The sequence below is a fragment of the Dromaius novaehollandiae genome, chromosome 22 (genome assembly GCF_036370855.1).
Source record: "Dromaius novaehollandiae isolate bDroNov1 chromosome 22, bDroNov1.hap1, whole genome shotgun sequence".
Lineage (NCBI taxonomy): Eukaryota > Metazoa > Chordata > Aves > Casuariiformes > Dromaiidae > Dromaius > Dromaius novaehollandiae.
The window spans coordinates 6,264,665-6,290,206 of NC_088119.1; the positions used below are offsets into that span (position 1 = coordinate 6,264,665).

Below are 25,542 nucleotides of genomic sequence, written 5' to 3' on the forward strand. Positions count from 1 at the left end.
AACAGGCAGGTACCAAAAAAAAAAAAAAAGAAAAAGAAAATCAAAGGTCTTTATGCTTTTTCCCTAGAAAAGCGGCCTGAACAATCTACCAACCAACTTACCTAGCAGTCTGCCAGATTTTTCCATCTCTTGAGGTCGCTGTTTAAAGACCAGACTTGTTTCCAAAAGACCTGCATTAGCTCAACCAGATGTTACATCTGGGATGTGTGAGTTTGACACATGCGATCTACAGATTTTGCATCGGTTAGACAGAATGCTAAAAATCCTCTCTCGCCTTAAGATGCATTGCATTGGCATCCACGGTTTGACTCTTTCTCCCATCGAAATTAGAGCACTTTCAAGAAAGGCTAGAGGTGCATCAGGCCAGGTGTAATTAATTTTTTCACCTTAATAATCGAAAGAAACAGATTAAAGATCGTTTAAGTTTGTAAAGCGCAAACTTGCTGTGCCAGGAACAGGTAACCATCCGTAAATCTTTTGTGACGCAGCTTAAAACACGATCTCTTACACTCAGCGTCTCAGAAAAGTCGTCTTGTCACTGAAGATGCTTCTGTGAACTCTGGACAGATGTGCAGCTCGCGTTGCGAGCCACACTTCCCTTAGCTAAAAGAGAAACTGCACCAAACATGCACGTTACCTGCCTCAACAGCTGAAGACAGGAGACAGATTTTGAAAAAAAAATTATTTTATTGGAACTCATCTGAACATCAGATATACCTGGTGTTGGTTAGCAAGAACCGTTTGTACATTTGATATTGATGGTGCCAAAAACCCAAACAGTGACTGACTGGATGAGATGGAAAGTTTTTTTAAAAAAAAAAATGTTGGAGAAGGTTAAAATGTGAACAGAAAGCAGAAAAATCAGCCAGTCTAAGATTCAGTGTGAAGGCAAAATATTTCTTGATAAAACAGAATCCTTTTACAAAATATAAATTTAGTAAGAAAACGTGGAGAGGGAGAGAGAAAGGGAGACAGAGGGGAAAGGAGAAATAAAAGATTAGCAGGACAGAGATGCAGAAGCTTACACTGCCCAAATGGCATTAAAACCTAGCTAGTAATCTCACCATAAAATGAAACATGCTGGAATACACCGTGCTCCACCCCCCCACATATATTACTTTGGAACAGTAACGAGGAAGCTCCCCAGCAAATGCTACGCTAGGTCATTCCAGAAGGGCCAAGCTGTCTCACATCGGATGTTTAAAAGAAACACTATACAGCAGAGGTAAATAACGACAGTCTGATCAGCGCCCAGGGCAGCAGCTCGCCTCCCCGCTGGACAAGGTTTGGCTCTTGCAGGGAGGCAAATACTCAGGGAACGCCTGCTCACCTGTTCTTCCTACCAATGCAGGTGGGGGGAAGGTTAAAACATTTAAAATCTAGTCTATTTTAAAACAATAGCATGCAATACAGGCCTCCAGGGGAAACCTGTGCTGTTCCCTTTGCTAGAAACTGGCCTAATGGTCTAATCGGTGGCTGCAGCTGTCGCTAGTAAGTTTTTGGCTGCACAGGGTCAGTCCAGGCTAGCACGGCACAATGACAATTCTGAAGCAGGTTCCTCGGGTGCGAAAGCCTTCAGGAAAATCATTGTGGAGCTGCTTTTGAGGGGATTAGAGGCCTTATTTGAGATTTAAAAATAAACCAGCAGTCTGTACATTTAGGGTTTTTTGGTTCAGTACAAATGGAATAAACTTGGCTGCTTATACACCGTCAGTAAGTCTCAGGTTTCAGAGTAGAGGGAGAGATGAAACAAACTGTTTTGGGCACCTAATGGTAACAAAACTTCGTCCCTGCTTAACTCTCTGACATCCCTCAGGAAGTGGAAAGCACATGTTTAGGTAGTGTAAGCCTTTTTCCTTTTATTTAGAATACCCTCTTTGTTTAAACAATATTCCCCCCCCAGATACAAAGTTCGGCCAGTAAAGATTACATGGAAACTGGAACACGCATCGTATGGAATACAAGATGCACCGGATGAGGAAGTTTAAAAACTTTCCAAGCGAAAAGTAGAACAAAGAAAAAAGTCTCCTAACATTTTCCCAAAGGTTTCACTCTCCTGTCACACACACTCTCCAAATGACAGCTACCAAATTCAACTCTGCAAGAGAAAACAGAGCCACGTCAATCACGAGGAAAGAAAACAAGCCTCAAGGACACAGACTGCACCTTGGCCCAGGAGAAATGACAGGTCCAGAGCAGCCGCGACCGCCGGCTCCTGCACGCACTCACCTATGTTAGCTTCTTGGCTTTGTTGTAGAGCGAATCCACTACTTTACTCATATTCTGAATAGTTTCAAGGGCAGCTTCATAAGTTTTGTCTACTGGGGGTTCATCGAAGATAATCAGGACTCCCTCGCCTTGGTCAAGGATGCCTACGAACACAAAGCTTCGGTTACCAGCGTCATGCTTGGCAGATCACTTCATTTCCTAGGGCTCTTCCAGACATCGGGCATTCAGGGATCTACCGAACAAGCGTTCACTCCGATGTGTCAGGTTTGGAAGGGGCTAATAGGTTTTATTAGACTAGTTGACTGATTTTGTCAGACTGCAGTAGTGGAAGTCTACCCAGAATAAAGGGACAGGAGAGGGGCCTGAAAACACATCGAGGAGATTATTTATGACTGCACATCCCCTAACAACTACCTGCTTCCTCAAGGCCCATGTGCTGAGCAGCAGGGCTCAGCACACCAGACACTGGCGGAAGGCAAAGACGCTATTTTTAATTAAACTATTTCCAGGTGCCAGATGGGCACTGCAGCTGGGTTCTGCAATTTTTGAGCTATTCTCTAACCAACACATCTTAGCCAGCTCCCATTCATCTTGCTCAGTCATATCAAGAGGGCTTTCTCAGCTGACACTAGGGACAATGTAAACAAGAACGGAGCTGTTTCCTTGAGGGCTCATTAGCGGAGCAGCCTCTTGTGGTCCCAGACAAAACCAAACCAATCAGTTATGCTGTGCGGGTGCCCTGACCGATATGTCAAGAAGCATTCCTGCACAAAACGCTCTCAGTGCAAATCAACCGGGGACCGTGACCATCCCCATTTTATAAGCGGGGGCCTGAAGTCTTACGTACACTGCTCGGGTGAACGCAGACCCAGTGCCGTGCCCCCAAAGCCATCTTTCCTCCCTACTGGGACCTGCTGATCTTCTTCAGCAAGTCCACATGGCAGAGGAAGGGCAGGAAGGCAACAGCTGGGGGCATCCCCTGCTCTGCCTCACACCCAGCTCTCATCTCCGCAGCTGCCCTGTGAATGCTGCGGACAACGTGCAGGGGTTCAGAGTGGCATTGCTATTTGCCAGCGTGGATCAACTGCTGGATCTCTGCCCCACTTGAAGAGCAACAGCTCAACAGCATGAATGATTCATGGCTCCTAACAGACCACCTCACAAAGGCAGAGGATTTACTGAGAAGCAGATGCTTCGGCAATAAGCAACATATTCCAATAAGCACCAAGGCAGAATAGCACATCTTTGCTAGATAGCCCATCGGTGGACTCACAAGGGTCCTTGGACGCAGTCGCAGCAAATAAGGAATTAACAATGGTTTCTGATTTGTGAGAAATTAACCCTCAAGCTTAATGAAGGCAGATGGAAAGAGCCTTCATGACAATAGCAAGGAGAGCCTCTCTGGACAGTGATCTCAGCCTTTTAAGGTCAGTCACAGTAGGCAACCTAGAAGACTCATCTCAAGGGGAGCACTTAAACCACTGGTTACTCCATATGTCACAGATAAACCCATCACTCAGATCTCTTCCTGCAGGGCCCATTAACCTGCCTGTCTGCTGTCTGAAGTAAGAGCAGTCTAAGGCGGACACCTGAGGCTCAAAAATGTTGTGACGAGGTGGCGGCTAGCCACAACTTTCTTATACATGACCTGGCTGTGGGTGGCAAGAGCAGAGACTGAAGGATGCAGAGACTCACCATGAAATTTCTTGTCCAAGATCATCTGTGACAGTTTCCTTTCTACATCAGCCTGAAATTGAAGCAGAAGAATTAAAAGTCTCCTGGAACTATACAAAGAACTGAATTTTACTACTTCACACTCAACAGCCCTGGCAGGATATAAGGAATGCCTTAAGGAAGCTATTTTATCACTGAACATGATGTCAGGACAGATCTCTCTTTGCACGCTGCTTTGATAATTTCCAATCATCTAAAGCTTATGGCAGTAAGCACTAACTTTTAATGATGAGAGCACCAGGATGCCTTTGCCCTCCTGTTCCACAGGAGACCATGCATCTGTCATTTCACAGAAGCATGACTCATTAGGGGTTTTGCAGCACTCTAGCCTGGTTCAGCAAATACTTAGTCAAGTGCTGGCCAAGCTGTCTGCAAGCCACTCGATACTATCTCCTGCCCAGTGCCAGTCAGGGGCCCCATGGGAGTCAGTTCTTCCTCTTCCATTCTCTGGACAGAGGACACACAGCTGTAGTTAAGAAACAACTGCAGTCCATTTTTTACTCAAACTACTAAGCATGTGCTAAACACCAAGGGTTAGGCTAGGTAAAGGCTTCACAGATATAAAAGGAGGAGAGATGATATAACAACTGTGTAGGCTGGAGCCCATGACAGTTCCAAATCTAGAGGCCTTAATGACAGTACAGGCAAAAGCACTTCTGGATGCAACTGACTGGAGACTATAGTGGATTTTCCTAAGACTTAAACTGGTTAGGATTGTCTTTAAAGCAGTTTGTACAATAGTCAGTGAGACATACACACCCCTAATGAAATTCCAACCAGAGCAACTAGCTGGATCCCATATCTTAAGAGCCTCAGAAAGATTCCTCTGGGCAGGCTCATGAGGATTAAATGCAGGTCAACAGGGTAGACTGAGGTGGCCATGAGTTACAAGAGCAGAGGAAGATCTGTCTTCACTAAGGAAGCAAGTGCTGACAAAGGGAATAAGACCCACGTGAAGGAAGCTGATGTTACAGGGAAGTCTTTGTGTAGAGGTAGCCAGTTCAGTGACCCCTGGAAACTGTCAGTGTTAAGTTTGGTTCTCAGGAGTGATATTTGCCTCTAACTGCTGTGGAGCCGACCTGCCAAGTTTAATAACCGACGTTTATTTCCTGGTGGTAAATGCAATTTGACATCTCAATTCCTTTGCCCTTAAGGCATGCCACTGATTTCTAGCAATGTTCTTACCTTTGAGAGCTTGATGAGGCTGGATATGTGTTCAATCTATAAGAGAGACCAATACAGTTAAATGAATCTTTAGCTGTACCTCTGACAGGTATGTACCAGCAACACAGGTATGGGGCTCTTCCATGTAACAGTTAAAGGACCTGTCAACACTCTAGCCTAAAACCTACAATGGTTTTGCTTTACAGCTTCATCTCCTTCAGATTTCACATCCATTTCTAACTGAAGACGGACTAGGCATGAGCCAGACAATGAAAGCCATTTCACTGTTAAACATGAAATAACTCATTTCATCTCCAAGATTAGTATTATTCCAGCTTTACCCACACCCTAAAAGAGCCCTTTAAAAGCCAAACACCATTACCTCCAGTGTTAAAAGCATATCCAGCTTTTAGTGTGCAGTAAATAAGTGAAGACAATGATTTCAGAACTCTGGGTCTTCCCCAGTTCCCCTCAGCCCTTTACATATCATTTTTCAGATGAACTTCATCAATTCTGAGCGCTGGATGTGCTGAGCAGCTATCAGAGGTTACTCTGAGCAAAAAGTATTCTGTATGGGAGCAAGTCCCTCATCCAGTTGCACACCAACAGCAGGGGATGGAGGTGCAAGCACTTCAGTGTGCTTTTCGGAAACATTTACCTGTACTCTGGAGAAGGGTTCGATGACTCTGATCAGATTCTGTTCCAATAAGTTATCATAGAGCTTAGCCAAGTGAGTGTTTATGATGGGGTCGTCCCTGAGCTCCACCTTATAGTCTGTCAGAGCCTGCAGGAGACATGGTGGGAACAAATAATTCAGAGAACAGCTGGTCTCCTGCCCTCAAGGCAGAAGACTATTTCACCTCAGAAGGTGAAATAGTTTTCCCTCCCTGTCTAGTACAGTATCAGTGGTTAATCCAATCCCATGACTTAGCTAAAAAAGCCAACAGGTCATGACAGCCTAAGAGCCTTTAAACACCTGGCAGCAAGTATCTTCCATCTTTACACTGCTGGAGCTTAGCAAGCCCGCACCTCTGGCTTTCACCGAGGAAACAGCACAACAAAATTGTTTCCTGACATGGGAATTCTCACCTTTATTTTTGCAGTGTTCTTGCTGTACTCAGGAACACTTTCAGGAAAGTACAAATCCCAGTGAACAGCAGCAAAACTACAAGAAATTGGTTCAGAGTTGGCTCTCCGAAAACCCAAAATCTAGTTTGAAGCAGGCTACTACTCCCCGTGCTGCAAGAACCAAACCCATTGATTATTGTGGGGTATTTGCTTCAGTCAGACTGTACTTGGCACACTGTTTGCTTTCTATGAATGCTGTTATGGTTTCATGCTGTGTGATATAAAAACTCCTACAACTTTCCACACAGACTCTGAATGCTTTGTCCAGCCAGTCCTCACTTTCTATCTTTCTCCAGACTCACCTTTTCAAAATCTGCCAGTGATCGGTTCTTACTGGCCTGTGCCACACATTTTAATGCTTCTGTCTGCAGAGAAAGAAAATGACAGTAGGTTATTTTCTGGATAGCCTCCTCTCAGTGCTATTATGACAACTGCAGTTTACAGAAAATGTGCTTAAGAAGCAGAGGGAATGTTCCTTTTGCTACAAAGCCCTGTCAATTTTACTTCCATACACACTGAGTAAGAGCAGCTGCTAATAAGGAGAACATATAAAACAGCTGCAGGACACACAGCATGAAATCAGCTTCATGGCAACAAAGAACTCAAGTTTTGCACTGCTTAAGAATACCAGCTGCGGGTCCTATCAGGTTGCAGCTTGGGAGCAAGTAAGATAAAAATTTTAAGGAAAATGCACATTTTGCCACTTGCTTAATCTGTGAACATGGCCATTTTAAGCCCATAAGTTGTATTTCTCCCCTTCAGAACCTAACATTGCCTCCACTGAGGAACACAAGCATGGCAGTAGTCTTACTGATACCCTGTCATGGATAGCATCAAAAAACATTTGTCTACTCAACAGTTGCTGAAAGGAAGAAAATCCAGCCACAACCAAACCACCATATTTATTCTATACGGAATTGTAACATCACTGGAAAAACAGTTTCCAAGTGGTGAGAGGCCCAAGAGCGTTAGAAAACTAGGACAGCCCAGAGGCAACAGTGCATGAAGCCAAGGCTTCTGCTATCATCTCTCTCACTGAGCTGCCTCCAAGGGCAGCCAAAGTCCACTTTCTCTCTGCTCCCTAACCTCAGTCTTCACAGCTGCTGCAGGAACTTGTGATCACTGTTGCCTCAGGAGGACAGCGCAGAGAACAGCTGAGATTCCTCAGTGCCCGAAAGCAGCCTCTAACTCAGCAGTCACTGAAGAGAAAGGGATGAAGCAGGACCAGGGCTGCCCTTCATGATCCAGCAGGGATAATGCAATCTTCCACTTCAGGCTCTTTTCCAGGCTTCTGTGCCTTCTGCCCTCATCCTCCTCTGCTAAATAGCTTCCCCAGTCCTCTGTGAGGTAGGTGGGCATTAGCTCCTGCGTCAAAGCAAATACCTGACCAAGCAAAGCCACTGAAGGCATCATTGTGCACGTCTGGCTCAGACCCTGGCACTCCTGGCTCTTGGTCCTGTGCTTTATATAAGCATTCTTGGATTTAATATGGGAGTGGCATTCACAGACTGGCAAGTTGACTTGTTAGAATAAACAGTTGATTTTAACAAGTCCCCAGCTGCTTGGCTTCCACCTTACAGTCATCTAGGTCTCAAGCTGCTCAGCTATACTGCTATGAACGGATTTTCAGGACTTGCTACGACACAAGTAAAAATAATGCATAACTCTGATTTAAATACAACAGATCTGTGGCTGCAGAGCAGTTGCCTAGAGTTGAGATGACAGTATCTTACAGCATTAGGCATTTAGTAGTTCATAAAGAAATCAGGGAGGAGAAAAACATAAAGAGAAAGTGAAGTGAGAAGGGCCAGATTCTCAGCTGGTGAAAATCACTGTATTTCCTTTGAAGTAAGTAAATTGTCTTATGGTAATTTAATCAGTTCTGGATCTGGCTCAGGATGCTCAGAAAGGATGGTATTAAATTCCTAAGCACAACAGCAAACAAAACTTTTGGGATTTGAAGCAGGGCTTTTTGGTGTGAAAAGACAACAATACCTGACAAAAAGAAAAACACAATATTCTCAGAAATAATAGGAAGATAGAAAGGATTAAGTTTCTATACCTGTCTTCCTGCATACCGCAGAGCAAGCTTTCCACTCACTAATGCCTGCACATCCTCTGGGCTAGACAGGGGAAGGAAGGGAAGAGAGCATTTATTCAAAAGGATGACCAGCTTAAATCTGTGTGTGTCTCAAAAATTCCCAATTCATAGACAATTACTAAACTGCAAACAATATTGTATCAGAAGCACTGAATAAGTTATAAACAAACACAAAGAGTAAAGCTTGTTTGCTTTAGAGTTCTTAGCAGAGTGTCTTATATAGGACAGGTCTTTCTCATTGAAATGTAGGAAGTGTTCTTCGCAGATCCACTTGCCACTTACATGTTAAGCATGATTTTGCACAGCAACATGTATTTCAGCGCAGTGATGGCTTTTGGGTTGTCAATTGAATCATATCCCTCAAATGCCTCGTAAAAATATGAATAGGCTGTTTTCCAGTCCTTCTCTTCTGCTGCGTGGATAATACCTGTTGAAAGGAACAACAGACAGACACCAGAGTTAACTCTGAATGAGACTGGAAGAGGAGAAAGGAATCTGTTTGCCCAGTGCTTCATCGACACTTCAATAAAAGGAATCCTTTCTTCTGTGCTCCCCTTTACCTTAATTTCTGTCGGAAATGCTAAGCATCCATGTCCTCTCTTGAGGACAGTGGGTAGCAAACTCAGAAGAACCTCCACAAAAATTGTGGTTCTGTCGAAAAAGGATCAGTACTCCCTTCTTGTGTGCCTTGTGGATTATCTTTCCCACCATTGTTCATCTGATATTGTAGACACTACTGACAGACAGGGAGTTTGGGGAGCGGTTAAGACAGACAAGGTCTGGGTGCTTTGGGCAAGCACTTGCAAATTAGGTCAGAAACAATGTTACAATAACACTAACACAGTGTAACCTACAGAGGTTATGGAATCTCCATCACTAGACGTTTTTAAAAATAGTCTGAATAAACGTGTCAGGAGCAATGTCGTTATAGTTGGTCTTGCCTTGAGGCAGCTGGGCAGGCTAGCGGATGTACTGAGGCCCCGTCTAGCTTCATTTTCTATGATTCACTCAGGAAAGAACAAGTATCAGTCAACCGATGCATGACTAGTCCTAGACATTGCCCTCCTCTTGAAGGACTTTACCTGACTGCATGTCCAATGCTGCTTGCAGTTTAGGCGGACAGTAGATTGCATTGGCTGTAGTTCGTGCAGAGGTTAAAGCTGCTCTTGCTTTTGGCAGATTGCTCAGGGCATGGTAAGTCTTACTTTCTAACAGCTGCACCTCCACCAGCAGTGCTTTGTCATCCATCTTTTTCAATTCCCGAAGAAGCTGGGAACCTGGCGATGGGGAAGAACAAGAACCTTTGTAACCTGCTCTGCATCTGCTACCAGTGACTACACAAACCAACACACTTTCTGGCTGACACTCCTCTCCCATAGCAGTTGTGGCTTTCAAGAAGGGAGACTTGGCTTACACAACCTGTTGTTCCAACAGAAACGATAACAGGAACTTGCTCCCAAACAAAGGAGAAGAAATAATAGTAGTTCAGTGTTAATCCAGAACTGGAGGAGAACAAAACAATTCTGTATTAGAGGTGGAAGAGGGCAGTGAGAATAACTGGATATGTGGACAGCGTGTCTCTGCCATCTCATCATGGGCAGTAGACACTCAACTAAAGTCAAGAATGGGTTGCGCAGTTCAGACTGTCATTCTGATACCACTTTCCCAGAGGACGGTATGATTTACCATCCACATTCAGAGCTCCAAGCAAACCTGAAATACTGCCTTTTGCCATTTCATTTCCCTAGGGTGAGAATTGAGGATTTTGAAGCAAGTCCTAAGAATCTGGGATGAGGAAGGAACGTTTTAAGCACAAGACATCTACGGATCAAATTCAGGTCTTCTCCCTTATCTTCTGGTAGGAAGCAAGCAGAGATAAGAACCTCATCCCTGCTTGCTGTCCATGGAAGAAGCTGATAACCACGGCTGAACCTGCACAACTAGGTGGAAAGGAAGGGACTCTCTCTAGAAACATCCTGTAGAGACTCTCTTCCTGCATCTACTCCCCTCAGCTGCAGACATAACCAGGCCTTCTTGGCCAGCCACACGGAAACACTAGCTCAAAATGGTGCTATTTGGATAGGGCTTTCGGAGTAGGTAAAGGCATTCACAACTCCCTAACCTGTGTTGCTGTCATTCAAGTCATTAAATTACTTAAGCACAGCATTTCTGTGTGGATTCAGATCAGTTTAAACCTGGGGTCAGCACATGTCTGTGTGCAGACCAACTCTAACTTGATACTGAAGTCCATGTATCCGAGTACTTAACATAACTTTACATTCTGATCAGATACAAGTCATCCAGGTGACTGGACATCCCACATGTGCTCGCTGCCACAGTTATGGGTCCCTGGTAAAGCCTCACCACTGCCCACATGAGCACTTCTGTCCATGTGAAGGCAGCAATCCTTTAACCCTGCTCAACCCACTTGCTGAGCTGGCAGAGCAGTCCGTGCAACTACCCTTTAGCCTGCTAAAACCTCCTCTTACGTTACTGCAGTCATTTGCAAAATGAGCATTTGTAAAGCACCAAAGGGAGTTCGGCTGTGTAAGATGACCTGCTTCACTCTGCTTTATAGCAGAGCAGGAGAGTTCACATGCTTAATTACCATATCTCAGGTGGTGGGGAAGCAAGTCCTTAAAGCCTTACGCTGCTTCACAAGAGGTTGTCTAATTATGTCCTTAGAGGTTTGCCACTTCCTGGCATTACTACTATTTTTAGAAAGGCCATTTTTGAGCAAACCTAAGGCTGCTTGTTTCTCCCTTCGATCCCACTGAACACAGCAGTACACTGCATGCGTTACAGCAGGCACCCAAGCTGATGGCCTTGAACTAGATACATTTCCCCTTTGCTTCCAAAATTTTTTGAAATTAACACACGGTGAGAATGAAGAGATCTCTTAAAGCTTTTGCCACCAAGTTACAGTGAAAGATGGCAGATTCGGTACAGCACTGAGAACTTAATGTCCCAGGCCTACAAAACTTATCAAACTGCAGTGGTTGGTCATGTCTTGTGTCAGCCTCAAGACTAATTTCAAAGCAAAGAACTGCTACTACCATCTAGCGGGAAACTCACCTAGCTGCAGCGCTTCTTGGTACCTCTTGGTATCGAAGTACAAGGAGACCAGCCTCGCCTGGAGAACAGAAAAGGAACTGCTGTGAGGAAAGCCAGAGAGAGGTAGTACAGATTTATTTTGTAAAATTAAACTTTCTGTTCTTATCTGCACAGATTTCACTAAATTAGTATTGTATTCACTACATCATACTGCTTAATTCTGCAAGATCTACCATTTGGAAGATCAGCTAGATCTAAATACCATGGATAAAGTTGCATCTATTCAAGAACTGTTGCTAACCTTAGAATAATCTTTATTGTCTTTCCATTACATACACAAAGAAACGGGCAACATGCCAGAAGTTCTCTACTTTTATAGAAACTAAAACTGATAAAATGTTATTACATAGGTTTGGGATGCACAATGTAACGTACCTCCAAAGCCTGGCGTAGGAACGTCCTCTTCTCTGATTTGGCCCATTCAATACACTCTAAACACAGGTCAACCTTAAAGGGAGCAGAAAGAAATTTGTAAAGCCTTCTGCTGCCCCTCTTTAAAACAGCAGTATGGTTCAATCATTTCCTACAAAGCAACACAAAAATACAACAAAGCCTGAATCTCCACAATGCAGTTTAAGGAAAGAAGTCACACCAGCATGGCTAAACCTCAAATCAGTTTTACTTTAAATGAGCCTGGAGATTAGCCAGCAGCCTTAGAAGCAGAGGACTTTGCAGTAATTAATATGCTTACCCCAAGTGTTTTGATGAACCATAGCTTCAGTCTTACCCAGCTAACGTGCAGTTTACCATTGACTAGAACAGCAGCTCAAGAGTGCAAAGTTAAGTGACCTCTATTAAGCAAGCAGTCAATGGAAATCACACAAAATACACTTTAGCCTCAGGTATCATCACGTTGGCACCATAGTCTACGCTCACAGGAACATCAAGCGAAATGAGATAGAACGACTACAACCAGTGCTAAATACTTTCATTATTCTTGTCATTAAATTAACTTCCTGCTCCTTGTAACTGATGATCACTATATTATACTACTTATAACACATATTGCAACAGAAATTGAAGTTCAGAAGGCAACTAAGTTGTACTTGAAGCTTTAGTTGTCACAAAGAAAAAAAAGAGACCACCTTCTTCCATTGCTTTTCTAATGCACTTGCTTCCAATAACTTTTTCTGACCACCAATGACAACTCTCCCACACTGTAACACGAAAATAAAGATCTGGTTTCTGAAGTTTCACCAGTTAAAAATTACTGCTGGAATCCTAATAGTGTATCTTAAACAGCTGTGTTTTTGTTCGAAATAAAAACATCTGGGTATGTGAGAACTGATTCTGCCTTAGGGCAAGCAACGGACTAGGAGACTTTGAGGTCTCTTCCAGCCCTGTTTTGCACCATTTCATTTGGCCATGGAAAGAACAAAATTTTTAATTGCTCTAGAAAGAAAGCAAAATGAAGTGCATGTGTTTTAGGGCCTAAGTATAAGTCACACTGTGTACACATGACATAGTACAAAATTACAGCCTTCAAATAAACAGAATATAAAACTACTAAAGGTTGTAAAGCAACAGAGATGCCCAGGCTCCACCATCTACAACCGAGTTAGGTGCCCATAGCTAGTCAGTAGGTAACACTGGAAGTTTTATCTATAACTTCAAAGTGGAGTAAAGGAACCAATTGGCTTCTCATACTTTTAAGATCACTCACATTCCCTTGATGAATGAAGCAGTCATGTCCCACCCCAATTAGAAGAGGGTGCCAATTTAGTACTGGCCTATTATACACAACAAGTCATCCTAAAGTGCCAGGCTCAGGAACACCTTTATCCAAGGTCTCCGAAAGGCCAGCTGTTTCTGGAACAGATCTGCAGCTGTGGTACAGTGCAGGACTTGTCAGCTCCTTGTCACCTCTGATTAAATGGGGACAGGTTATGAAAAAACATTACGAGGTGGCATTTTTTTGCATTGTGATAGCTTGAGTATTAGGAGTAGGAAAAATGTTTAATCCCATTGCTTTACTGGACTCTTGGGAGTCTTGATATATGTTACATTGGGGAAGCAACGAGTTGTCCCTCTGAGCTTCCGTGAGGCAGTAAAGCATCCAGGATTACTGTATCAAGGACCTCGCAGGTTAGGTGTTACAGTTCATTAATGTTTTGGGTTTTACTTCCAAATACATCTGAAAGTGAATGTTTTGACTAACAGGATCACATCTCCCTCAGCCTTACTCCAAGTTGACTTCTCATCATGAAATGGCACCTTTTGCGACTGCATCTAAATATCATCATTTACATCAAGTTACCTGCAGAAAAAGTCTGAGGTCAGTCATTTCCCCCTGCCCCTTAGGGGGTTTTCTTCTCACCTGCACAGCCACCTCGCGTCCCAACCCACTTCCTCCCTTAATCTCTTCTGCTAAATCAAGGACAAAAGGTACTGTCAGTACTCCTCTCCTTCTCCCATTCCCAAATAACCAAGTCATTCAGCTAAAAAAAACCCTATTCTGGGGAGCTAATGAGAATGAAATAAAACCTAACTAGGCACTTAGACTGAATGAGTTTTCTAGTGGTGATATACACTAGGCCTCAGAGTAAGGAGAAATAAGTTCATTCACTTGAAGTAGTTTACACTCAGTAGCTCCGAAATATTCTCCACTCCTACTTCACAAGCAACTCTCAAGCCTCAAAAGCCCTCTGTGAAATAACAACATTCACCATGCTGCGTCCCCATACAAAGCACCTTCCAGTCTCCAGTTGAAAGATGCTAAGTAATACTCACCGGTTTCTAATCCCATCTACTCCTCAACAGACCTTAAACACTTGCTCCTCTAGCTCTGTGTCATCATATGTTGCTCCCACTTATTCCTTGGAGTAAGTATAGCACATCTCACCTCTAAGACCACAAACACTATTTACACTCTGAAATACTACGAATGCTCTACACTCAACAGCAAGCAACACAAAACTAAGAAAAATGCCCAGGGTAAGAGTAGGATGAGGCTTGCAGAAAAACATGGTTCTGAGTGAATTAAATTATGTGATGTTTTATTAATAGAATATATCCAAATGCATAAATGAATTTGTTTCCTGACATGAACAATTTTTCAGTGTAAAGCAAACTAGCTCAGGTACCAGCACAACAAGCTTTTCGGGAACAGACTGTTGCTGAAATTTAAATCTCACCTCCTGTCCTGTTGCTGCCTCCATATCAAGGAACAAATCAAGCAGAGATCGGACTAAGCGGGCTGCCTTTGCTTTGCTGATGGAGTTCAAGAAGGGTCGAACGTACTTCAGAAGTCCTCCCAGTTCTGTATTCGGGAAAACACAAGTCATGAAATACAACCACACAGCCAAAAGTTGTACTGCAACTGGAGCACTTCACATGTCTGTACACAGCAATATTTACTACACCCAACATTTTATAACAGTCTCTCAACATCATATACAGGAAAACAGTGAAAATGTCACCTGAGGGAGCGTTTTGCGGTAAAGGAGGGGACTGGCAAAGATGACTAGCGGGTTCTAGTCTTACCCACGCAGCATAGATTTTCTGTTACTTTGGCTAACCCGATTATAAAACTGTTTTTAACTACACTTGCCTCAGGCACGTTTTTAAGGTGTAAGTGTCTGTTAAATGCTTTGAGATTTTTCTATAAAACGGGCAATGGAGTTTATAGTTTAAGCATGTTTTACTGACCTACAATTTAAAATTGCCATCTGCCACACTTACCCACCCCCAGAAAGTCGGATACACTCCACACTCCACTGCTGAAAAAGTCACATTTCCTAATGCTCCAACACCCGACCTCATCTGACTGGATCTTTGCTTACTTAACCGGTTGCATTAGTCTGCGTATTAGTTTACACTTACAGAGTCTCAAGCTAACAAAGGAAATGTCTTTCTTTATGAAGAAATACACTAAAATGTCAAAAAAAAAAGCCTACAGAGTGAGGGAATGTGGCAGTCAACCTCGTGGCAGTTTCAGGACTCAGAATTCAAGGAAGCAGAAGGTGGTTACACACGTGGTGGAATCTGCACAGCACAAGTTTGAAGTCTTCTCCTGTGATAAACAACACGCGGTCTGTAGTGGCAAGTTGGGCTGAGGACTGTTTACATTTACGCGGAAGACGATACTTCCAGCAGACTAGTACCATGCAAGCGCATGGTTCAGTGCTGACTCATAAGGTAGCAGGGTCACACGCTGAAATCACAACTTATTCCCATATAATTTTAAGCCTCATCCAGGCGCTGGCTAGATCTGGCACGACCATGCTTACAAGACTTGACAGTGAAACGAAAAAACTGCACCGAACCATTCAGAAACCTTAATTATACCTTATACTAAATTTGTATCCGAATCAAAACCAAAATGAAAGCCTTCAGTACAGCTTTACTTCACCTAGTATTTAGAGAAGCATCAGCAGAGTTTCAGTTTTGAAGGATCCCACTGAAGATAGTGGAAAACAAGGTTTGTTTCATATTTCATTTAGTATTAATGCAAAAGAATTATCCTATAAGAACATCTTCATAATACCTAAAAAAAAATTTTTTAAAACCTTTTCAGTCTATTTATTTTAAATATTAAATCAAGTCTGACATAATTGCATTTCTTACACTGTTAAGATATTGAACACACAGTGTATTCTATCCCAGTTGCTAATGGTGGTGTATTGACATTTTTATGCAACTGGAAGTGCAGTTTGGGATCAAATTAAACTTATTAATCTTGAGAGTGCCTTTAAATCTTAGAAGAGCCTTATTTTCCAAACAGCAGGACAACAAACCGTGACTCGTCCTACGATGAACTATTAGGACTTCGCACAGGGAGCAAAACAAGTCATCATGACAGCACTGCGTAAAATGTCAAAGAAGTTTTATGTTCTCTGTGCCTAAAAAAAAAATGTGCAGATTTTTCTAGAACTGAGCTAGTATTAATTTAATTTATTGAGCCCCACTGAATGATAATTTCAGTCAGCAGTCAGCTTTTATTCAACGAGGAGCACTGTTCACCCACCGCCCTGTGACAGACCACGATCTTAACTGCACTGCCTTCACTTTGAGGACACACGCTGCACTGCAAACTACTCGATCTGCAGCACCACTTACCCACGCAAGTCCTGATCATCTGAATGAAAGGCAAACATTTTCTTCAATGGTTTCCACACACAGTAAGCAAACTACTATGACAGCAGCAGACAGCTGCTTTTCTAGCATCATGGCACATTAAATACATTCGTTTTGCACAGAGCTACTCTCAAATCTCTCTCTCTTGATGTGAGTTTAGAAAGCTGGGCTCCAGGTCTGCTTGTTGGGCTTGGAAGAGAAGCAGCGCAAAACCCTGAGTTGCCCTGCAGCTGCTGCAGGTACTTATGTTCTTATTTCTTCCCTGATGCAACTAATATGAGCACTCAATAAAACAGCATTTCAACACAGGGAGCGAGTCCGTTTCTTTTCAAGTCACAGCATCGTACATAGTACCACTTCTCACACTGTGGGTTGCTGTACTATGCCAACTTCTCTGGACCAACTAAAATATGCTTTCCTTTAATGCAGAACATACTCTTTCACAAAAGAAAGGAACTTCAGAACAAAAATCACATGAAAAATACTGCAGTCCTTATCCTTCTCTAGACTTGCCCCAAAGCTGCCTGAGAATTCACTAGAAAGCAAATTCCAAGTCGCCAGCTAGGAAATCCATACATTTTGCAAATTACAAATTCAGATGTGCAAGCTGAAAGTTCCCATAGAAATTTCTCTTTCCCATCAATGTAACTGTCAACTATTTTTAGGATTTTTTTTAAAGGAAAGCAATGCTGGGTAAAGGGGTGTGACTGACAGCTTTACAGAGCTGACGAGTAGCAGCCCTGGAAAATGAAGTCTGCTGTTCAGCCTCAAAAAAAGCACTTCCACAACCTAACACACCACACACCTGAATTCCTGATCTGGAGTCATTCCAACGCTACAGCGTTAAGCAGTGCTACAAAATCTAGCAATGTTTGAAAAAAGTAATTATCTACCAGTTCAAACCTTATTCTCTATCCAGCAGATAAAGAGAGGGTCGTTTGTTTTTGGTTGCTTGTTTTTAAAGAAAGACAGTAGTCCACTAAGGGTTAGTCCTCTAAACATTACAGATTCATTTTACACTCTCAGCCAGCACAGCAGGCATAACTGTCAAATCCTACCAAATCGGAGCTTTTTTCTCTACACTGCAACTCACAGACCCTTTCACCTCTGCGAAGTTAGTGCTTTAAAGTAACTAACAAGCCAATGCAAAGCCTAGAATTTGTTGAAGAAATTTCACTAGCTAAAAGATGTGTGGTGAGACCTACAATGGGATCTATTTCTTCCTGCCAGAAACTGCACAGTCTCAATAATTTCCTTGTTAGGCTCCACAGAAGCGAGAACTGGAACCAGATTCAATCCCGTTGGATATGAAGATTGGTGCGTCCACCTGTACCAGCATCTTAGTGAACAGTTGTACCAGGTGAAGGGGTTGCTGGCCCTGACTGCTTGTCACTTCTACTAGTCTACTTCACCCTAAAAGATGACAGAAGGGGAGGTGGCAGCATCTTTCCCGCAGGGCTGGTGCATCTCTTAACTGTGGCATCCCTTTTCTTCCTCCCTCAGCCTCACCAGAAATCTCCAGAAAGCACAACACGGTGATCTCATTCTGATCTACAAATACGCAACCTGCTTCCTAATGTTGCCAAATCCATTTACTTCCATTCAGAATATACTTGCTCTGCAGTTTAGTGTTCTCTTTAATAGATACCAAATATATTTTACATTTACTCCTTCATAAACCTGGTTTTGATAAATTAACATTGTCATTTCCAATGACTTAGCCATCCTGTGAGCGTACACTGAAGTTCTTCCTACTCTGTGTATCAGACTTAGGCTTAAACTCAAAAATACCCCAAATCCTACAACAGTAAGGAAGCCATCAAGCATCCAGGAGATCTCTTTTCTTAGGCTTCCGTAGATCAGCACCACATCAAACTATTTACTTGGGAGAGATCAATTGCTCTTCTCATGATTTCCCCCTATCTAGCCCAAAATGATCTTCCTTGGGGCAGGAGCAAAGGCATGTTTAATTATCTTTACAGAAGTAAACATCAGAGTGCAAAAGACACAGGTATAACACAGACACCTATACCTGAGCTAACCGACTAAGCTCCTTAAAATTCAATTAAACACATAAGCACTTTTACAGCCTGCTTCATTTGTCCTATGCTAAATGCTCACTGTAGGAAGAGATGAACTGTGTGCTGGAAGGGCTTATTTTTCTCCACTGACTATAAAGGCAGCCCAGACTAGGAAATCAGCTGTGAACATCTATAGTTAGGTAAGATGAATAGCACCTTTGTTTCCAGCATTGCTCTAAGTGCAAGTAATCTACTTTGTCACAAGCTCTGTTCAATTGCAAATCACAGCGGGATCAGTGTCCAGAATGCTCAAACACATGTAGATGTGGGCAGATCAGTTAAATGGCCAAGTCAAAATATATGTTTACAAAGAGAGTAGGACAAAAAGTAAGGGTTTCGGACTAAATATAAAACTGTGATCTTGATCAGCTGTTATATGAGACCTCACACTGCTTTCTATGAATCGCTCTAACATTAGCTCTGGCATCCCAGTCGAATTTCGGTTTGATTAAATGTTCTGCCGGCCTGTTTTCCCCAACCAGTTTCAGTTTGTTAAAAGCACACACGCTTCGCTTCACATTCTGAATTATTGTTGGGCACAGTTAGAAAACAGCGAGGCTATAGCAGGGCCAACTGTCCGCCACAGACAGAACGCTCTTTGTACGGACGTGGTGTATCAGCTTCTAAAATGCTTGAGGTGAAAGGTGCTCCCGAAAGGCAAGACCATTCTTCAGAAAAAAACAAAACAAAACTGCTGAGCACAAAATAACAAACATGCTGCCCTGAGCTTTCCAGGAAACAGAAGATATGAACGGATCCTACTCAAAGACCATTGTACAGAGAACATTACTCCATTTCTGCCTTTTCACACTCACAATAGGAGGACTGTCAAGTCTTGCTCTTGTGTAGAGTTGGCCAAGGATTTTCTGATGTAATGTTGTTTCAGCAGATGAATCAATTAATTGAGAAAGAAACTGCTGGTGAGAAAAGGCTTTTTTGACAAATTTTCCAATTTGAAACAGGGGTTTGAAATTTTTAAAAACAAATCAAAAGAGAATTTTCTCATATCCAATGCAACAACTTATCAAAACTTTACTCACTTATGCAAAAATGCCAAAGGTTCATAAACTACACTTTCCAAAGCATCAGCAATCTTTTGGAATATTGGACCATAAAACACAAGATTAGTATTTTGTTGTTTATCTAGTTTTCTAGTTTCTGTCCTGTCTCTCACAGGATAGGAAACTTCTCCTGTCTCAATCTGCTTTTATTCCTGTCCTGTGAAATAAGGAGGCTAGATTCATTTGCATACACACATCTTTTTCGCAATACCTCAGTTGTTTATTTCGAGCTCACCTTCCGCTTGCCCGGTCTTGGCCAAAAGCGATCCCAGTTCCAGGATGCTCTGCTCTTTGACTTGCACCGCTTCTTCATCATTTTCCTGGACATCACGTTTCACTAGAAAAAGAGTGGAAAAGTTACCTTTAATACTATTTCAGTTAGAACATAATCATTACCAGTCACTCCCTGGAAAGACACCAAAAAGTAACTATTTTAACAGGCAATAGCGAATTCAGCCTGGCCTGCAATGTCTGGAGAGCAGATTATGTGCAAAGTTTACATGCATAACTTATAAACAGCACTTTATCTATACTACAGCATTTTATCTATACTGGAAAGCGATGAAGACTTTAACCCAGCTGATAGATACAACTGTATTCTCAAATTTGAATACATTTTAAGTTATAAAGTAAACTCGCTAAGCTTGTCCAACTGTTCAAGTTTTACTTAAAAACAACACCAACAACCCCTCTCCCACTGAAGGCACAGGAACAAATAAAAGAAATTCAATGCTTGGTGCTGGAATTTCTGATGTTGCCACTTCGTGCATTAAGTTACAATCACTTGGTCAAAATGTAGCACAACTTATTACGTGCACTAAGGCTACGTGAACTTATTACATTTACCCTCTTTGTCCAGCAGCCTATCAGACAGTACAACTGCCGCTTTTAACGCTGGAGTGCGAGAGTCAATACACTTTACGACAGTAAACTTTGATAATCTAAACAGCACTCTGTAGAAATATGAGTAACTTTGGCTCTGAAGTACACAGAAGGGTCAGCTAACATACAGCAACGCTAACACCTGTATTTACACAACATCAACGACATATAAATTATCCGCAAAACACACGCTTTCTTCCACGCAACGTACCATGCCATCTGCTACCTGCTGCTAAGGTGTAAATACTAATCTCCAGCATCCTCTGGGCAGCTGAGTTAGTCCAATTTCTAAACAAACACCTTTGCTGCCAAGTAGATAACATCCAGCACTTCAGATGGAATTAAAATTCTCAGCACCGGCTCAGAGCACCGACTATGGCTTTTAGTCCCCGTAATTTAATATATGCAGCATCAGAAGCAAAGTAACTTCTCTCAAGCAGAAAAGTTATTGTAGCAACACCCTCTGGCCAACTCCAGCTTACACTAAGCAGCAACACAAACTTCGACTTCAGACTGAGCCTGACTGGAGAGGACGTTGTGGACACTTCGACAGACTTGAGAACATCGACTGCTAATTAACCAGAGAGAACCAAAAGGGACAAGAAAGTTTTAAAGACTGTACTGCAATTCCAGTTTCAAGGTCTAATGCAAAAGCTAGGAAACATTAATTGCTGGAGAAAGTGAAAACACACAGTTCACAGTGTCTTTTTGGAAATCTCCATAGGATAAGACAGTCCAAAGTTATTCTTCTTGACACGTGTCTCTAAGGTGTTCCTCCTCCTTACCTTGCACACCTCAGATCCCCTGATAAAGGTGAATGTCCCAAATCACAGCTAAAGAACCATTCGATTTGGCAGCACAGTTATCTTCTTGGCACTGCTGTAAGTTTGGGACAGCCCAGCACAGGTAAGCGCCATAAACAGCACCTGTCTCACACCACGTGGAAGTCAAAACTCCGGACACAACACACACAAAGGACCTTAAAACTTTCTGCGCGTCACTTAGGAGATAACGTAAAGAGGTAACGGGTTACAACACTGTACCACCGAACGACAGCTCCAGCGGAGCTGTCTAAGCCTTCAGCGCGACGGGGCACCAGGCTACACGTACCGCAGGCCTCCGCTACCAGCGCAAGGCTCGGGCGCTACGTCGGGGCGCGGTACGAGAAACCCCGCGAGCGAGCCGCTCCGCGCGCAGCCCCTCGCCACCTGCCAGGGAAGAACCGGGACAGGGTCACAGCAGCATCGCGGGGTTTCAGGCGTGGAAGCGCCCCAGCGTCCCGCCAGCAGCCTGTCACGGCACCGGCCGCCGGCAACACCGCGGTACCGGCCGCCGCTCGCGTCTCGCGGGGGGATAAAGCCCCCGCGCAGCCCCCGGCGGCCGGACACGGGTGAAGCCGCCCGGCTCCACAAGTGGCACCGCGCGAGCCGCAACTCGGGCCGCTCCCGGCGGCACCCCGGCGCGCTCCGGCTCCCCCGCCGGCCGCCGCCGCCGCTCGCCCCCGGGCCCGGCCGGCCGCCCCGCGGGAGCCGCCGCTGCGGCGGGCAGCGACTCCCGGCGCCGCTCGGGGAGGCGCTGCCCGCGGTGTCCCGGGCCGCGGCCGCCCCCCGCGCCCCGGCGCCGAGCCGCGGAGCAGGCGGCGGCGGCGGGCGGCGGCGGCGCCCGGCCCGCGCGGCGGGGACCGGCCCGGGGCCGGCCCGAGCCGGCGGGCCCAGGCCTCGCTCCCGTCCGGCGCGCACGGTGAGTCAGCAGCCGGCGGCGGCGGGCCGGCGGGCGGCGGCGGCGGGCGGGCGGCGGGGGGCCGGCGGGCGGCGGGGCGCGGGCGGGCGGCGGCGCCCTCACCTATGGAGTGGAGGATGCCGATGGAGGCCTCGCGGTCGGTGGAGAGCAGGGACTGCGCTCGCTGGAACTCCAGCACCGCCGCCGCCGCCATCTTACCGCTCCCTCACTCCCTCCTCACGCCGAGCCCGGAAGCGGCCGGCAGCAAGCCCCGCCCCTTCCCGCGCCGCGGCATGCTGGGACTTGTAGTCCCGGCGCGCGGCGGGGCGCAGGGGGCGGGGCCGGGGGCGGGGCGAGGGGCGGGGCCTGGCGGCGGGGGCGGCACGTGGGGCGCCCGCAGGGCCCCGCGGCGGGGAGGTGTGGGGCGGCCCCACTGCGGGGTCCTGGGCGTGGGGTGCCGGTGTGGGGTGCCTGGGTGACGCTGCTGCAATATGTCCCCCATGCGCATGGGGCACCTGGGTGGCCCCGCCGCAGAGCGGTCTGGGGCGTGGGGGGGGCTGGTGTGGGGCGCTGGGGAGGCCCCACTGCAGGGGGTCCCTGGTGTGGGGCGCTGGGGTGGCCCCACTGCAGGGGGTCCAGGGCAGGGGGTCCCTGGGGTGGGGTGCCCGTGTGGCCCCCTAGCAGGAGGCTGGGGGGGGGTTGGTGTGGGGCACCCAGGTGACCCCATGGGGAGGGGACAGCGAGGCCTGGCCCCACGGCAGGGCCCAGGGCATGGGGCTGCCGTGGGGCAGCGAGGGACAGAGGCAGAGGCAGAGCAAAGGCACCGCGAACGGGGGAAATGGGGGGCCCCAAATAGCTGGAAAAGCAGCCGGAAGGGAGCCAGGCACTGCTGGAAAACCCTGCTGGGGGGTATTTTTGTTTTCCATGAAAATACGAGCTGGGAAAAGGTCCCAGGAGGCGTTGGGAATGCTGAAATCCAAGGAAAGCAGCCTGGCGGTTCTGTGCCGGGTTCGGCAGCCGGCTGCGGCACAGCTCTGCGTGCGAGTGGAGCCTGCCCGGGGCAGGACTGCGGGTCCGGCTCCCGCGGGATCGGCCGGCACGGGGGGGAAAAGGGCTTCGGGGGGGCTCAGCTCGCTTCCCAGTGGGAAAATCCAGAGATCCCGAAAGCAGAGGACATCTCTGGATATCTTCAGCAGCGGGGACGCTTTGCAGAAGACGCCGTAAGCCGAGCCGGAGCGTCGGGCTGGATCCGGAGCGAAGGGGCTGAGATTTCACGGCCGGGGACATCCAGGTGCCTCATCGGCTTCGGCTGGACCCTCGGTAGCATCATCGGTTAAAAATGGGATGAACTATTTAGAAACCACTTTTCCTTGCTGCTAGCTATGACCTGCAGGAAGAAGATGGGGGAATAATAATAATATAGCAATAAAACCCCGGCAAAGTCCACCTCGCCGCTGCCCCGCTGCCGGGCCTGAGCCGCTGCCGTGAGTTGCAGCAGGCAGCAGAGGGTGGTGCAGGCAAAGGCATGGCGGAGCCGCCGGCGGAGAAACCGCTCCGCTTTCGCCCCGGACGGCGAGGGGCATCGCGTTGAGACAAAACCCCATGTCACTGGATGAAATGATGCAAAAGGTGCGAAGGAAAAAAAGTGCAAAGGAAAAAAAGTGCAAAGGAAAAAAAGTGCAAAGGAAAAAAAGTGCAAAGGTAAAAAGGTGCAAAGGAAAAAAGATGCAAAGGAAAATTCAGTCCTTGGGGCCCAAAACGCCAGGTTCGAGCTGGCAAAGGGCACATTGCTCCTCCGGAAAAACGGGATACGAGGTGCTGGCTCCCATCCCGGATGCCCAGGCGGGGGAAATCGTGGCAGCACCATGGGTCTGAGCTGCCAGCGGCCTGGAGCATCGTCCTGCGTGGGGACTTGGCGGCGGATAACGCACCGCTCCAGTGCAGGGGCCAAGGAGGAGGAGGGAGGCGAGAGCAAGCAGGACGCTTTGATCTGAGGGAGGATCATTTCTTTCCCTGCCTCGATAATAATAATAAAAAGCGTTGCTTTGGGTCAAGGGAACATTTTGTTCGCCCTGAAATAAAACCCGGCCTTGCCAGACTGGGTGTTTTTTAGCAAAAGCGGTGGATGCAAAAGGGGGGGATGTAGGTGCCATCCGGGCGCCAAGCAAGGAGCCACCGGGGAGCTCCTTTCCCCGGGCACCCATGGGTGCTGCAGCCCGGGCGCTGGAGCCGGGGAAGGTGCAGGTTTGACCCCCATGGTAGGGCTGGCGGGAGGGTCGGGGACCGACTGGGGATGCTCTCCGGGACCCCTTGGCCGGGCTCCCCTCTCCTCCCTTAATCCCTTCCAGGCCATTTCCATTCTCTTGCCACTTCTGCTTTTTTTCTTTTCCCTTTTTCTCCTTTTTCTTTGTTTTTTTCCCCCGTTTTTGCCATTGCGCCTTGCATCCCTTTCCAAACGTGCGTCACTGCAAGCCGCCTTCCTTTCATCCTCTTCCTCCTCCTCGTCCTCCTCCTCCTCCCTGGCTGCCGTCGCCCCCAGCTTCGCCGCCCCTCCGAGCGCCGTTTTGCCAAAATACACCGCGGCGGCGTTGCCCAGCGGCCCGGGCGCCCCGGCCCCACCGGCAGCCAGGCCGCCCGGCCCCAAATTCCCTGTTGCTCCGCGCTCCGGCTGCCTAATTGGAGCCAGGTTTGGGGACTGGGCGGCGTGGGCTGATGGGTGGCTGCCGTCGCTCTTTTGGGGGCCCTGGAGCTTCCTCCCCTCCGGCGGGTGAGGATGAGGATGGATGGTGCTCCCCAGGGCCCGGCCCTGCTGGGCGCATCACCTCGGGGGTCTGGGGATGGGGGGAACAGCGAGGGCTGGTGGGGATCACCGGCGTTTCGACCCCCTTGGTGGAGACCCCTGGTCTGAGGGTCCTGCAAGCCCAGCCCGACGCCCGCTCAGCGCCCTGCTCGCCCCCCAGCTCACCTCCCGCCGGGATATTTTGGTTTTCCAGATGCTCCTTTCTATCATCCGTCTTCTGCATCCGTCTGTCCATCCATCTTCTCCATCATCCATCTTCTCCAGCCATCTGTCTATCCATCTTCTCCATCCAGTCTCTCCTTTCACCCATCCTTCCATCTTTCCATCCATCCATCCCTCTATCCATCTCTCCATCCTCTCCATCCATCTATCCATCCTCTCCATCCATCCATGCAATCTCTCCTTTCATCCCTAATTCCATCTTTCCATCCATCCATCTATACATCTGTGCAC

General features: G+C 46.4%; 1 protein-coding gene across 1 annotated transcript; it reads right to left on the reverse strand.

The window, feature by feature from the left end:
• Positions 1-667: 667 nt before the first annotated feature.
• PSMD11 (proteasome 26S subunit, non-ATPase 11) lies at positions 668-22,573 on the reverse strand. Its single transcript, XM_064524455.1, has 14 exons — positions 22,413-22,573; positions 19,924-20,025; positions 14,605-14,729; positions 11,846-11,917; positions 11,432-11,489; positions 9,439-9,633; positions 8,639-8,783; positions 8,318-8,378; positions 6,558-6,620; positions 5,786-5,911; positions 5,149-5,184; positions 3,925-3,976; positions 2,230-2,372; positions 668-2,098 (listed from the first exon to the last, which is right to left on the reverse strand). The coding sequence occupies exons 1-13, from the start codon at positions 22,501-22,503 to the stop codon at positions 2,230-2,232; spliced, it is 1,269 nt and encodes a 422-aa protein (XP_064380525.1). The 5' UTR covers positions 22,504-22,573; the 3' UTR covers positions 668-2,098.
• Positions 22,574-25,542: the final 2,969 nt, after the last annotated feature.

Bases quoted from the DNA above. Each gene is read 5' to 3' on its own strand.
- PSMD11 (XM_064524455.1), bottom strand. From the start codon at position 22,503: ATGGCGGCGGCGGCGGTGCTGGAGTTCCAGCGAGCGCAGTCCCTGCTC. The intron at 6,621-8,317 runs GTATAGAAACTT...CTTTCTCTGCAG, and splicing joins TGCGGTATGCAGGAAGACAG to ACAGAAGCATTAAAATGTGT. The intron at 5,912-6,557 runs GTGAGTCTGGAG...TGTCTCCTGCAG, and splicing joins CACTGGCAGATTTTGAAAAG to GCTCTGACAGACTATAAGGT.